This window comes from Eretmochelys imbricata, chromosome 2 (genome assembly GCF_965152235.1).
Source record: "Eretmochelys imbricata isolate rEreImb1 chromosome 2, rEreImb1.hap1, whole genome shotgun sequence".
Classification (NCBI taxonomy): Eukaryota; Metazoa; Chordata; order Testudines; family Cheloniidae; genus Eretmochelys; species Eretmochelys imbricata.
The window spans coordinates 25,771,624-25,786,674 of record NC_135573.1 but is presented as its reverse complement, the minus strand read 5'-3'; the positions used below and the strand labels follow the sequence as shown (position 1 = coordinate 25,786,674).

General features: G+C 43.1%; 1 protein-coding gene across 1 annotated transcript in view; it reads right to left on the bottom strand.

The window, feature by feature from the left end:
- Window positions 1-15,051, bottom strand: part of SAMD12 (sterile alpha motif domain containing 12) — a 232,017-nt gene that overhangs the window by 93,393 nt on the left and 123,573 nt on the right. Inside the window, exon 4 of the mRNA XM_077808846.1 lies at window positions 13,221-13,361. Within this exon, the coding sequence (XP_077664972.1) occupies window positions 13,221-13,361 (141 nt within the window). The remainder of the gene's footprint in view (window positions 1-13,220; window positions 13,362-15,051) is intronic.

Genomic DNA, 15,051 nt, shown 5'->3' with positions numbered 1-15,051 from the left:
TCTGTACCACTTACCAAAAGCCCATGCGCCATGCAGTTCTTTTTACTCAGGTAAAAAATATGTTATTGCTCTGGCACTGATCACCACAACTGACAAGAAGGGGAAAAAGGCAGAACAATTGTACCAGGGGCCCTGAGCTCACACATCTGTGCGAATAAAATGAAATGGAAGGGAGTGGGGCTCCATCGAACATGATGGACTGGGCCCCCACATTTCTGTGGAGGGGTCTGATGATCACAAATAGGCATAGTTCAGACTGCCATAAGTTCCACTTTCTGATCAATCATAAAGGAAGGGTGGTTTGAAGCTGTCTCATGCTTGGTCTCAGCATAAAAGTGAATCTTTTTGGAAAGTTTGAGCAAGTAATTTCTTCCCCTTCAAAGTTATACATGGATGAAAGAAGAAATATATATTTTTCTGCCATAAAAAATTTAAACTTACTCAGAGTGCCACAGCTAAATACAAGATCTTTAAACAAGATGTATTTAGTTGTGACATTCTGAGCAAGTTTCCCAGACCTGAAGAAGAATTCTGTGTAAGCTTGAAAACTTCTCTCTCTCACTAACAGAAGTTGGTCCAATAAAAAAAAATCTCACTCACCTTGTGTCTCTAATCTCCTGGGACCAGCATGGCTGCAACAACACTGCATATAAAAAGTTTAAGACCGTTTTGGGAAGGTACAACTCAGGAGGGCCAAACTTTCCAGATGGCTAGTCCACAGGTAGGACTAATCTCCTGGGCAATTTGGAAAACAAAATAAAAAGATGATGAAAATCTGTTTTGTACATGCACGTTACTAAGTTTCCACTACATTTCGGACTTCCACCACTGATGGAATCCTATAAAAAATGTGAATACAGAATATGAATAATGTTAATTGTACACGTATGGTTTTCACCACAGTTGCATACGTCTGACTCTACACATATTTTAAATATTAAAAGACTCAATGGCGTAACTATGGGAAGCACAATAAATTAATTCAACAATTTAACAGAGATTGGACAGATCTGTTGCATTGCAAAGTACATGCTTCTCCCAGCTAGAAATCTGAAAGTTGGATGCTCTAAGTCATCCATAGTTGAATGGTTCAGTTGGAAAACTTTACATTTTATCCCCACTGGTGCACGTTGTGTACATAATATGCACATGCGTGCGCACACATAAGCAATGAAATGATCTGGGAAAACTGATTCTCAGTGAAATCAGGTCATAAGTGGCCTGAAGTTTCAGAGGCTTTGCAAGAGTGATCAATGCCTCTTGCTCCCTGCCCTAGCTCATCTAAGAGTGCTTCATATGGTCTCAACCAGTGAGTGGAGAGGGTGTAATGTGGACTGCAGTTCTGTACTCTGATGTAGGATTATTAAGTGACATCACAGACAAAGGAGATGGCCGTACAGGATGAGTTGTTAGGCTCCTGCTTTGATACAGGAAAAGGCCAATTGATAGGGACATGTAGTGGAAGGGACATATAGGGATACAGATATATGGTGAAAAACACCTATCTGAAGAGGAGGGTAAAAGCCCTGGTACTAATATACAGGCAGGCTTAGGGCTTGTCTACACAGCACATTAGCCCACACTAGAGGGGTGAAAATTTCCAGTGACTGCTAGTGTGTCACATGCTAACTGGGCCTGTTTGGACCCTGTTGGCGTACACTAAAAGTTCCCTAGTGGGTGTTAATGCAGTCCTGCTTCAAATCAGCCTTATGGTAACATGCGTTACAAAACTTTAAGTGCGTGCCATCAGGGTCTGCATGGGCCAAATGGTGCCCAACATCCTAGTGCGCAATAGACTTTACACCCCCTGTGGTATGGACTAATGCACCATGTAGACAAGCCCTAATATCCTGAGCACTACCTCAAAATAAAAACCACTATGGAATACACTTCTGATCCTGTGGCACGGGACGTAGCCATTCCATTCCGTTCCTCAGGGTCCATTCTACGAGATCTCTCAGAGATTGCCGACAACAAAGAGGCATAGGGAAAAGGAAATCTCTGGGGAATTAGGTTTGTGTCAGCTTTTCTGAAACATCAAGGTTTTTTGTTTTGGATAGATGCCATGCATGCAGCATACACAGGAAACATTTGCATAGTTATTTTGCTATAAGGAACAGAAAGAAGGCCCTTCCTGATTGTGTTAGAAACTGTTTGTTTCGAGTGGTGGAAAAGAATACGGTCAGGACAGGATAATGATAACAAAAGAGGGAGACACACAGTAACTGAGTAAAAAGGATTGTCATGCAATTCAAATAATGCAATGCCAGGGACAACGAAACACAGACATGAAAACAAGATTCCAAAAGTGTTATGTGCTTTCTTTTTACGGGTCACAGTCCAGAAAGGCTAGTAAATTCCCAACTCAAAGTTGTGACAATAGCAACATCCGCTGTACCCTAAGAGGAAGAAAAACAAGTATCTCAGGTGAAAGGAATCCAGGATTCCCCAGGTGCTAAAATCTAGTGCCCAGACTCTTGCTGGGGAAGAAAATAATAGACTGGCCTTTTGGAGAAATAATATGAGAGACCCTTCAAGTGTAACACTGGGGATCTTTAATCCCTAGTCTCAGTGACTTGCCTTCTGGTCATGGAAGACAGCATAATGCTCCCACCTCTGGCAGTACAAGTTGATCAAGGCAGTCAAGGAACTAATTGTCCTACACCTACATTGTCTACATGGCACAGAGAAAGAAAGAAATATTTGAATGAACTGCCACATATACAGTCTTCCCCTTTTCATCAAGGTGTTCTTCCTCATCTATCTCCCTTTAGTCTCAGACTCCTTTTGTAGGATTTTTCCCGCACCCCAGAGTCCCTTTCCAAGTAAGCACTGGGGATGCAATGGGGTGGGCTAAATCAGTTAACTTTTCTCCATTGTCCTCTAACCTTCTGATGGCAAGACATGGCCTGCTTCTGTTACACTTTGAATCGTCCATGAGAGTGATACCCTAGGGTGAGCAGCTCCAAGCATGCTGTCAAGGTTCCTCCCCCACTCTGAACTCTAGGGTACAGATGTGGGGACCTGCATGAAAAACCTCCTAAGCTTATCTTTACCAGCTTAGGTCAAAACTTCCCCAAGGTACAAAGTATTCCACCCGTGGTCCTTGGAATGGCCGCTACCACCACCAAACTAATACTGGTTACTGGGGAAGAGCTGTTTGGACGCGTCTTTCCCCCCAAAATACTTCCCAAAACCCTGCACCCCACTTCCTGGACAAGGTTTGGTAAAAAGCCTCACCAATTTGCCTAGGTGACTACAGACCCAGACCCTTGGATCTTAAGAACAATGAACAATCCTCCCAACACTTGCACCCCCCCTTTCCTGGGAAATGTTGGATAAAAAGCCTCACCAATTTGCATAGGTGACCTCAGACCCAAACCCTTGGATCTGAGAACAATGAAAAAGCATTCAGTTTTCTTACAAGAAGACTTTTAATAGAAATAGAAGTAAATAGAAATCACCTCTATAAAATCAGGATGGTAGATATCTTACAGGGTAATTAGATTCAAAAACATAGAGAACCCCTCTAGGCAAAACCTTAAGTTACAAAAAAGATACACAGACAGAAATAGTTATTCTATTCAGCACAATTCTTTTCTCAGCCATTTAAAGAAATCATAATCTAACACATACCTAGCTAGATTACTTACTAAAAGTTCTAAGACTCCATTCCTGTTCTGTCCCTGGCCAAAGCAGCATACAGACAGACACAGACCCTTTGTTTCTCTCCCTCCTCCCAGCTTTTGAAACTATCTTGTCTCCTCATTGGTCATTTTGGTCAGGTGCCAGCGAGGTTACCTTTAGCTTCTTAACCCTTTACAGGTGAGAGGAGCTTTCCCCTGGCCAGGAGGAATTTCAAAGGGGTTTACCCTTCCCCTTATATTTATGACACATGCTGTGCACGCTGAGGCATCACAAGCAGGGAAGCCTTCATGTACGTAATTCAGAAAGGGACAACAGTGAGTCTAGTACCAATGCCTCCTGCTTCTGGAGAAAGGGGATAAAGACTGTGGAACTTCCCACAGTAGGGTGATGCAAGTAAATTGGGGAGTAAGAGGGAGACGAGTCCTGAATTCATGTAAGTGCCTAAACTGTGCTGGAGGTTCAGAGGAAGAGGAGGAGAAAGGAAAGGAAGTTGAGTGGGGTTTCATCAAAGAGGAGACTGGTAATTACGGATCAGTGTTCAGAGTCTCCACATCCTAGGAGGCTTTCCCCACCAGCAAGGAAGGTAGCAAAGAGTAGGGGAAAGCAGTAAAAGAGCTCCTCAAATATTTTGGCATTCAAATGAAAACAAACTGCTGAACTTTCTGAGGTTTCATCATTGCTCCCTTTACCCTGCTATCCAAAGGCTCACAATGTTGCAAAGCTCTTAAAACAGGGATTTTTGTCTAATACAGAAGGAAAAATTCTGATAGGGTTTCTTAAAAGTTATTTGGTGAAGATAAACCCATCTGTGATGGGTTGGGTCACAGAGATCCCCTTGGGACTGCCACCTGATGTACTGGAACTACCTCTAAGCCCGTTTTCCCTGGCAGCTTGGGACTTCAGTACCCTGTCTTGCTGAGCCAGACATGCTAGCCTGCTACAAACACAGACCCAGGTCTGAACCACATCCCCCAGAAGCTGCAGGCTTAACTGAAAACAGCTTAAGAAGTGCTCCAGTCTCCAACCCCCAGATACCCAGTTCCCAATGGGGTCCAAACCCCAAATAAATTCGTTTTACTCTGTACAAAGCTTACAAAGGGTAAACTCATAAATTGTCCACCCTCTATAACACTAATAGAGATATGCACAGCTGTTTGCTCCCCCAGGTATTAATTACTTGCTCTGGGTTAATTAATAAGTAAAAAGTGATTTTATTAAATATAAAAAGTAGGATTTAAATGGTTCCAAGTAATAAGAGACAGAACAAAGTAAGTTACCAAGTGAAATAAAATAAAACACGCAAGTCTAAGCCTAATACAGTAGGAAACTAAATGCAGGTAAATCTCACCCTCAGAGATGTTCCAATAAACTTCTTTGACAGACTAGACTCCTTCCTAGTCTGGGTCCAGCAATCACTCACACCTCCATAGTTACTGTCCTTTGTTCCAGTTTCTTTCAGGCATCTCTTTGAGGTGGAGAGGCTATCTTTTGAGCCAGATGAAGACAAAATGGAGGGGTGTGCACGGCCTTATATAGTCTTTCTCTTGTGCAACATCAGAGCCACAAGATGGGGTCTCTAGCCACCTGGGAAAGTCACATGTCTATGAATGATTCAGTTTTTTGGAGGCTGACGTCATTGTTTACATGTTAGTTTGAATGTTCCCAGGAAAGCTCAGATGTGGATTGATGTCTCACAAAGTCTGCTGTTAGTTAAGCACTCCCAATTACTTGAATTATCCCTTCACACTATGTTGACCAAATCTGCCTTATGTGCTATCGACAGCAAACACTTTAAATACAAGCATAGAGCCAACGCTCATACCTTCAGATATAAAAATGATACATGCATACAAATAGGATGAATATATTCAGTCAATCATAACCTTTGCAAAGATATGTTACATGGCATATCTAGCATAAAACCTATTCCAGATACATCATATTTACACTCATAAGCATATTTCTATAAAGCATTATGGGGTGCAACGTCACACCATCATTGGGCAGCAGTTTTCCTACATCCCTCAAAAAGATAAGATGGACCTTTAGGGTCACTTAAATTAATCTAAGGCAGACGCATTACTAGGATACCTCAGTAGATTTGGAACTGGACTACTCCTTAGCAAGGGCGGGGGATAATGTTTATTTGTAGCTGTGAGTAATTTACCATGGTTAACAATGTGCATATACCCTCTTCAAAAGCTGAGCACCAGCACAGGATGAGGCATTCACTGGTGGTATAATGCCAACAAGCATCAACAGTAGCAATCCCTTATAATGAGGCATATGGCCTTAATCTAATGTATTTTGTTACCAGGGGAAATCTTCCTACAGAATTAGCATCAATTTCTGTGATCAGCTGGTTAACTTCAAGTAGCACTTAGCCCAGTTTGAAACTCTCAGAGCAACTTATAAATGGGCATAATGTCACCTTAAAAATATGCAGAGTGCAGATATGACACAGAACCTAAATCCAAGCACCATTAGCAGATCCCTGTCTAAAAACATTTTGTTCAAAATCACAGTATTCCACATAGGTCTGATATGCCAATGCTAATGGGACATCTTCTCTCTATGCTAGCTAGGAGCTGGACTAGCATTGAAAATCCAAAATTAGCTTCACACCATCACTGTGTAGTTATGTAAGACATGGTTTTTTGGCTCTTATGAATCAGGATTAGGAAGAAACAATACAATAATGATGATTCCAGCCTCTCCCCATGAGACATCTGCAGATATTTTGCCAAATGAGTTCCGTGACCTTGCTGGGTTTCTTGCAGAAAAGCTCGGTCAGGCGAGGAAGCCCTTCTAGCTCAGTGGAGGCCGGGATAATATTTCTGCTGATAATTGGCCCAATCAGGCAGCCCATACTCACAAGAATAGTCCCACTGAAATTCAAGATACAGCCTTTGTCATAGATATAAAGGGAAGGGTAACCACCTTTCTGTATACAGTGCTATAAAATCCCTCCTGGCCAAAGGCAAAATCCTTTTACCTGTAAAGGGTTAAGAAGCTTGGGTAACCTGGCTGGCACCTGACCCAAAATGTCCAATGAAGGGACAAGATACTTTCAAATCTGGAGGAGGGGGAAAAAGGCTTTTGTCTGTCTGTGTGATACCTTTGCCGGGAACAGATCAAGGATGCAAGCCCTCCAACTCCTGTAAAGTTAGTAAGTAATCTAGCTAGAAAATGCATTAGGTTTCCTTTGTTTTGGCTTGTGAAATTCGCTGTGCTAGAGGAAATGTGTATTCCTGTTTTTGTGTCTTTTTGTAATTTAAGATTTTGCCTAGAGGGATTCTCTATGTTTTAAATCTGACTGCCTGTAAGATTATCTTACATTCTGATCTTACAGAGTTGTTCTCTTATCTTTTTTTGTTCTTCTAATAAAGTTCTATTTTTTAAAAATCTGACTGGGTTTTTTTGGGTGTTAAAAATCCAAGGCTGGTCTGTGCTCATCTTGTTTTTTCTCAAGCCTCCCCAGGAAAGGGGGTGTAAGGGCTTGGGGAGATATTTTGGGGAAATAGGAACTCCAAGTGGTCCTTTCCCTGTTCTTTGTCTAAATCACTTGGTGGTGGCAGCATACTGTTCAAGGACAAGGCGAAGTTTGTGCCTTGGGAAAGTTTTTAAACTAAGCTGGTAAAAATAAGTTTAGGGGGTCTTTCATGCGGGTCCCCACATCTGTACCCTAGAGTTCAGAGTGGGGAAGGAACCCTGATAGCATTCAATTACACAATCACATAATACTGCTGCTGTCAGATCTCCAGCACAGCCTGGACAGTGTGCATTGAATGACGGAGTGTGAAATGGGTTTGTAAGTAAGTTACTACAACAGAAGTGTGGAAGAAGGTCGTACACAGTGCAATTGCTATCTGTCAAGCAAAATTTACATATGAACTTTCTGTATGAAAGGTAGATGAAAAACACTTATTAAAATAAATTACATTATATATAAATATTATGTAATGCATCTTTTTAATCTTCGCTGTTCTTTGACTGGATCCTAACCTCAGTCAGGATCTGATCGAAAGTCCACTGAAGTCAATGGGAGCGTTTCCACTGATTTCACTGAACTGTTTTGGATTAGGATCAGACTACTTAGAGGCCAGCCTATGCACTGAATAACTTCAGGCAGGGGTTTGTTAACTATATGTCCTGCTTCCTTCCTTTAAATAGCATCAAAATTGTGCAATGAGGGAAACCTTTTTCTCTCATACCAATTACCTAGAATAACTTCAAACTTTAGAGGCCACCACAGGGTAATCATGGTCACCTTCTGACCTAAGGTATGGAGGTGAAATCCCTAAAAGGCAGAAGATGTCTGAGCATAGATGCAATACTCATCAGGATGAAGGTGTGCCCTGAATTCCCGAACAGCTACAAACAAGAATCTCTGGTAGACGAGTACTAAGAGGACATTACTTTAATAAGGGCTTGTGGTTATGAAGGTATCTACTGCTGTTGCTAAGCTATTGCAGGATAAATTTAGACACAGCCTGAGAAAACTGGGCAGCTGGGGGAGGGAAAGTGAACCAATTTCGCTGAATATCCAACAGACACATGGCTTTCTATGGAAAATGTGTACTAAAAAATCACATCACGATTCTTAATCTGACCACTTCCAAACACGTTCCTTTCACAAAACAAATGGGGGGAACCTCTTCATAACGATTATTCTTACCCACCTGTAAGACTCTCTTCTAGGTTGAGAATAAGGGGGCATCCAGAGGGATACTTTGTCTACCTAAGCTCCCAAGGCAGAGACCAGATTACTCAGATGTCTGTCCAGGACAAGAGACTTGCACTATCTATCTATCAGCAGCAGATTCATGATATTCTATCTGTGTTTATATGGGATTTTACCAAAGGCCACATGTGTTTCCGCAACAGCATGGGCAACAGGCTAAAACCTTGGAGGATGCCACATGAAATCACTTGAAATGTCAATCATTACTGATTGATCCTTGATGACTGATACCACCAGTTGCCCTGTCAAGCTCCCAGTGGAGCTACTAGAGAGTAGTCTCAGACAAGACTGCAACACCCATTAGTCACTATGGGTATGGCTATACTCTGAGCTGGGAGCGCGATTCCCAGCTTGAGGAGACAAACCCACGCGAACTCTCATCCAGTTAGCATGCTGAAAATGAGGGTAGCCATGGCAGTGTGAGCAACGGGATGGGCTAGTCTGGGGTCTTGGATGGGCATGTACTTGGGGAAGCTAGCCTGCCCCTGCCCCTGATACTGCCACGGCTACGCTCTTTCAGTGCATGAGCTGGATGAGAGCTAGCACAAGTATGTCTCCTCAAGCTGGGAATTGCACCCCCAAGTTGAAGTGTAGCTATACCCTAAAGCTATGCCCCATGGCCAATCAAGAGTTACTGAGAGGTCAGCAGGATTATAATAACTAACTGAGTCAAAATTGAAAGCCAGTGGATCATTAATGGTCCTTACAAGCATAGTCTCATCTTCCATCAATGGGCCTAAACATGTGGGGGAAACTTCCAGCGTGTTTGGTATTGAGTTAAAACTGGAACTTAAAATCCAACCACCTCTCAAATCACATTCCCTCTAATGGGACAGGTTGAGATGGGGTGGAAATTGGCAAGCAATGGTGTGAAGAGATGACTTTTTGAGGAAGAGATGGACCACTAAACATTTGAGGACCTTGGGCACCATCTCCTTAGGGTATGTCTACACTACGAAATTAGATCGAATTTATAGAAGTCGGTTTTGTAGAAAGCGTATTTATACAGTCGATTGTGTGTCCCCACACAAATGCTCTAAGTGCATGTAGTCAGCGGAGTGTGTCCACAGTACCAAGGCAACCATCGACTTCCGGAGCGGTGCACTGTGGGTAGCTATCCCACACTTCCCGCAGTCTCCGCCGACCATTTGAATTCTAGGTAGAAATCCCAATGCCTGATGGGGCTAAAACACTGTCGCAGGTGGTTCTGGGTACATATCGTCAGGCCCCCCTTCCCTCCCTCCTTCCACGAAAGCAAGGGCAGACAATCATTTTGCGCCTTTTTTCTTGAGAGTTACCTGTGCAGACACCATACTACAGCAAGCATGGAGCCCGCTCAGCTAACCGTCACCGTATGTCTCCTGGGTGCTGGCAGACGCGGTACTGCATTGCTACACAGCAGCAGTTTATTGCCTTTTGGTAGCAGACAGAGCAGTATAACTGGTAGCTGTCATCGACGTAGTCCTGCGTGCTCTTTTAACCGACCTCGATGAGGTCAGGGGCACCTCGGCAAACATGGGAGTGACTCAGCCAGGTCATTTCCCTTTTAAGTTTCGTCTCATGGTGATTCAGTTCTACCAGCAGTGCACTGTCTTTTAAATTGCAGCCAGCAGAAGATGATGGCCAGCAGTCATACTGCACCATCTTCTGCTGAGCACCCAGGAGATGACGATGGCTAGCGGTCGTACTGCAGTCTGCTGCCAGCAAGATGTATAAAGATAGATGAAGTGGATCAAAACAAGAAATAGACCAGATTTGTTTTGTATTCATTTTCTCCTCCCTCCCTCTGTGAAATCAATGGCCTGCTAAACCCAGTTTTGAGTTCTATCCTTGAGGTTTTGAGTTCTATCCTTGAGGGGGCCATTCTGTTTCTCGCAAAGCCACCCCCTTTGTTGATTTTAATTCCCTGTAAGCCAACCCTGTAAGCCATGTCGTCAGTTGCCCCTCCCTCCGTCAGAGCAACGGCAGACAATCGTTCTGTGCCTTTTTTCTGTGCAGACGCCATACCATGGAGCCCGCTCAGATCACTTTGGCAATTAGGAGCACATTAAACACCACATGCATTATCCAGCAGTATATGCAGCACCAGAACCTGGCAAAGCGATACTGGGTGAGTAGGCGACGTCAGCGCGGTGGCGAGAGTGATGAGGACATGGACACAGACTTCTCTCAAAGCACAGGCCCTGGCAATGTGGGCATCATGGTGCTAATGGGGCAGGTTCATGAGGCGGAACGCAGATTCTGGGCTCGGGAAACAAGCACAGACTGGTGGGACCGCATAGTGTTGCAGGTCTGGGATGATTCCCAGTGGCTGCGAAACTTTCGCATGCGTATGGGCACTTTCATAGAACTTTGTGACTTGCTTTCCCCTGGCCTGAGGCGCAAGAATACCAAGATGAGAGCAGCCCTCACATTTGAGAAGCGAGTGGCAATAGCCCTGTGGAAGCTTGCAACGCCAAACAGCTACTGGTCAGTTCGGTCCATGCTGGAGCTCCTTTGCGATTCTGGGACTCCATCATGATCACCTCTGCTGAGGAGCTCTGCATGGTCACCTCTGCTGAGGAGTTCTGCATGGTCACCTGCAGCCTGTCACGCTGGTCAAACAGGAAATTGAAATTCAAAAGTTCGCGGTCCTTTTCCTATCTATCTGGCCAGTGCATCTGAGTTGAGAGTGCTGTCCAGAGCGGTCACAATGGAGCACTCTGGGATAGCTCACGGAGGCCAATACCATCTAATTGTGTCCACAGTACCCCAAATTTGACCCGGCAAGGCCGATTTCAGCGCTAATCCCCTTGTCGGGGGTGGAGTAAGGAAACTGATTTTAAGAACCCTTTAAGTAAAAAAAAAAAGGGCTTCGTCGTGTGGATGGGTGCAGGGTTAAATCGATTTAACACTGCTAAATTTGACCTCAACTCCTAGTGTAGACCAAGGCTTAGTAAGGCATTTTGAAGACCAGTTTATTGTTCATATCACAGCTACACACACTAGCTTTAAGCAGCTCGGACAAAGTAAGGTGATATTTGCAGGTGGTAGAGTGACAGGGTAGTCTGTTCCTTAAGGTTAGTATTGCGTACTGCACAGTCCTCCCTGTCACACAGCATGGCCCTTTAAGAGGTGAGGAAATATGGAGACAGAGGAAAGGGGTCCTGGAAAGAAGCAACATTTAGAAGGAATCCTTTTGCTATGTCTTTAAGGGTCTAGGACCTGGAGCCTTACAGAGAAGATGGGGCAAGGCTCTCCTCTCACCCAGGCAATAAAGAATGAGCTGGAAGAAGGGATCAACATAAATTCTGCCTCCTTCCTTCGTAGCAGGGCAGATGCCTGTAGAAAGGCTCCTGCAGGGCCATGAATTAACAAGAGGAGGACAGCACAGGGGAAGTTCTGCCTGCTGAACTCTCCCAGGCTGAGGGTGGAAGGATTGATCAGTAAATGGGCCAGCAGGAGGAGAAGCTGCCTGAGGCTCTACAACTGGCCTAAAGCACACCAGCTCCAAGGGGGAGAGCTAGGAGGCTCCTGTCTTAAGGAGAGGAATTGCCCAAAGTACAGACCTCTGGAACAGGAGAGGAAACTAAGCAGGACACTTACATGGACCCAGGGTGAGCAGCGAAACAAGTGAGTTACCCTCTGTAGAATAAGTGAATAAACAAGATATTGCAGAGAGGGGTTGAACTAATCTGGTGTGGGTAATTGTTTGGGGTGCCAAGTGCAACACACCAGCAATGCCACAACACGTCCGTGGGGGTGCTGGAGAGGCATGCTTATGACAGGAAGAACCTTAGAACTATGGCCCATCAGCATTAGAAACCACATCAAAACCTGCCAGAGGAACAGTTCATTTGGAGCCAGAGGCTCTTCCTGTTGAAGGGCAGTAACTGGACTAACCAATGAGTTTCTTCCCAGTACAGTGTAAACAGTTTAGTCAGCTACATAATGCTGCATACGGAATACATAGTGCTCCTCAGTGCACACAGTATATTTTAACATATTTCTTTTCATATACATTGACACAAAATGGGCATTAAACCAAAACATCATGGAAATTATCTGGCTGGATTATCAAACCTCATTATACAAGGATGGATAACTACAGAGCTATATTAAAAGATGCCAAACCATTGCTTTACATTGTGAGTACAATGTCTTCTCTGTTCCATATTATTACAGCAGCTACAAATGCCTCAATAGAACTAATAATGCAAGCCATTATGAAATGTTTTAGCCTTATTTGGAAAAGATGTACAGGCTTTTGTTGTTGTTAAATGACCTCCCCCCAGATACACATACACACACACAAGATCATCAGACTAAATCTGATTCTGCTTTGACTTCCACTGGTATAAATTAGGAACGATTCTAGTAAAATCAATGGAGTTACCCCAATGGGAAAGTAGAATCAAGATCTTTACATTTTTCAGATGCCTCTCAGGTAATTCTCATTGACAGCTCTTAACCATAAGAGATTACTGAGATTACTCTTTTATCCAATGGTGAGAGTAAACAATTAATGCAAATGTTCAATGTCTGCAAAGACAGTTTTATATTATTGCTCTTTTTATACAGTCAAGTTATTTTTGTTTTAGTAAGTAGGCATTTAAGTGAGAATGCCATCAAGCTGTAGATCAAACTACTCTCTTCATGCCAACAGTCAGCTTAACATACCTTTTTTATTTATGCATTGTTTTCCCTTTTGTTCACCACTAGGAAAGTATTTGGAGTGGATAAGATCTTCATGCATCATTTCTTACAGGGGAAAGTCAAATCACCTTTTATGTCTTTGTTTGACCTTTACCTTCACTTTTTATAGGCCCACACTGAAATTATTTCCTACCTTGTGTAAGTAATTGTAGATTTCGGACTTCTTCTCTCACTTTCAGCTGAAGCACCTGCTGCAAAATGTGCTGTCGTAGGCTCTCCTGGGCAATCCCCATTCGTTCAAGCTTCTTGTCAGTAAGCCTCAGCAATGCACGGCCTGGATCCAAAAGTAAAAAGGAGAAAGTCACCCAAGGATTTCCATTGATGTAATAACCTCATTCTAGCAAATAAACCTCATTCTGCTGCATTAAAATCCTCAGCTGTAAAACAATCTGATTCATAATATAGACCTAAACTGCAAAAGGGATACCTGACTTGGTGAGTTAATTACTTTCCACTCCAGAGATCCAGGTTCAGAATCTTAGCTTTACATCAGTGAAAATGAGTTTGGCAAGTTCTATTGGTCTTATACATGTTGAGGTAACATAGTTTGTAGCAGGCTCAGACTGGCCTATAGGATGACAGCAAAATTTCCCTGGATACTTCTGAACAGCCTCACCATCCCCTGCCCTCCCAAGATCCCTTTGAACAGCAACAGACTGTATACAGATGTAACTGAATTATGGATCTGAATCCTGGGCTGGCAGGATGCTTCACATTGGCATTTAGCATGCCAGTGTATTATGACATCATGGTCTGAGATAGCCCATAATGCAGAGCATGCTAAATTCATACACATAAGACTGTTAGCACTTCCAGATAGGGACTGAATCGTCTGGTGCAATTACAGTGCCTAGCACAATGGGATTCTGATCTGGTCTTTTGGACTCCACTGTAATATAAATGTTAAATTAAGAGACAGCAAATAGCAGGACGGCAGAACATGGTGGTAGGACAAGCACTAAGGCACCCAGGTCCACCAGAGAATCACAGCATGAAGCAACGACAGCGATACTTCCAACCCCTTTATCTTAGGGGAGGAAAAACTTTCCCGATTCTTTTAGCCCCTGAAGTATTAGTGCTGGTGGTTAGGCCCAGCCATGAGCCCCACAGCCCACTGAAGCCCATCTTCTCTCCTTTCCAAAGGGGTCCTTGCCGCTCCAGTCCAATGCTAGTAGTCACGCTGGGGCTAGACTGATTTACATTGCCTCAAAATCTGGCACATGATTTTTGTTCAAAGCAAACTCAGCCCTTTGCTTCTCTCTACATTCAGCTTCATTTGCTTACTAGTTTGTCTTTTAATTATTAAATCTGCATCTTTGGGTTCCACTTGTCATATATCAGTATAAGCATCATCGACAGAGGAATATATATATCTTTCTCAGGTAAAGAATGACAATAATTCATGCATTTTGTCCCAGTTTTGTGGTGGCACTCCTTAGCACTAAGGATGATAACCCCTTGTCCAGCAAGCCTTTCTGTGAAATCATAAACCAGAGGAAGTCTATTGGTTAATGTAATACCAAAATATGGAAATTAGTGTCTTATAGATCAATGCCAGCCTTCAGATTCCCCTAGTGAAAGAGACAGTAATAAGGACTTCAATTGTTATAGCACATTATCATACCAAGACATCTCAAAGCAATTTACAAAGGATGTACAACAGTCTAAGAATGCAGTCTGCAATGCCAATCTAGCAATTGAAAGCAAGCAAAAATTAAAGTCCTCAATGAAAAAAGTGCAAGCATCCCTGTCTCCTTTGGGCAGAGAGTTACAGTACATAATAATGTGTCAGGACATAAGGAGGCCATGTGGCTCCTCCAGCTCTGACCACCTATCTGGCTAACAGTTATAGCTTTTAATATCTTTCTTCTGGACATTTATTTATTTCTCATTTGATAGGGTGGATACAAATCAATGATTTTTTAAAAAAAATAAAGTCAGATTTTTAAAATTTAAATCTGATT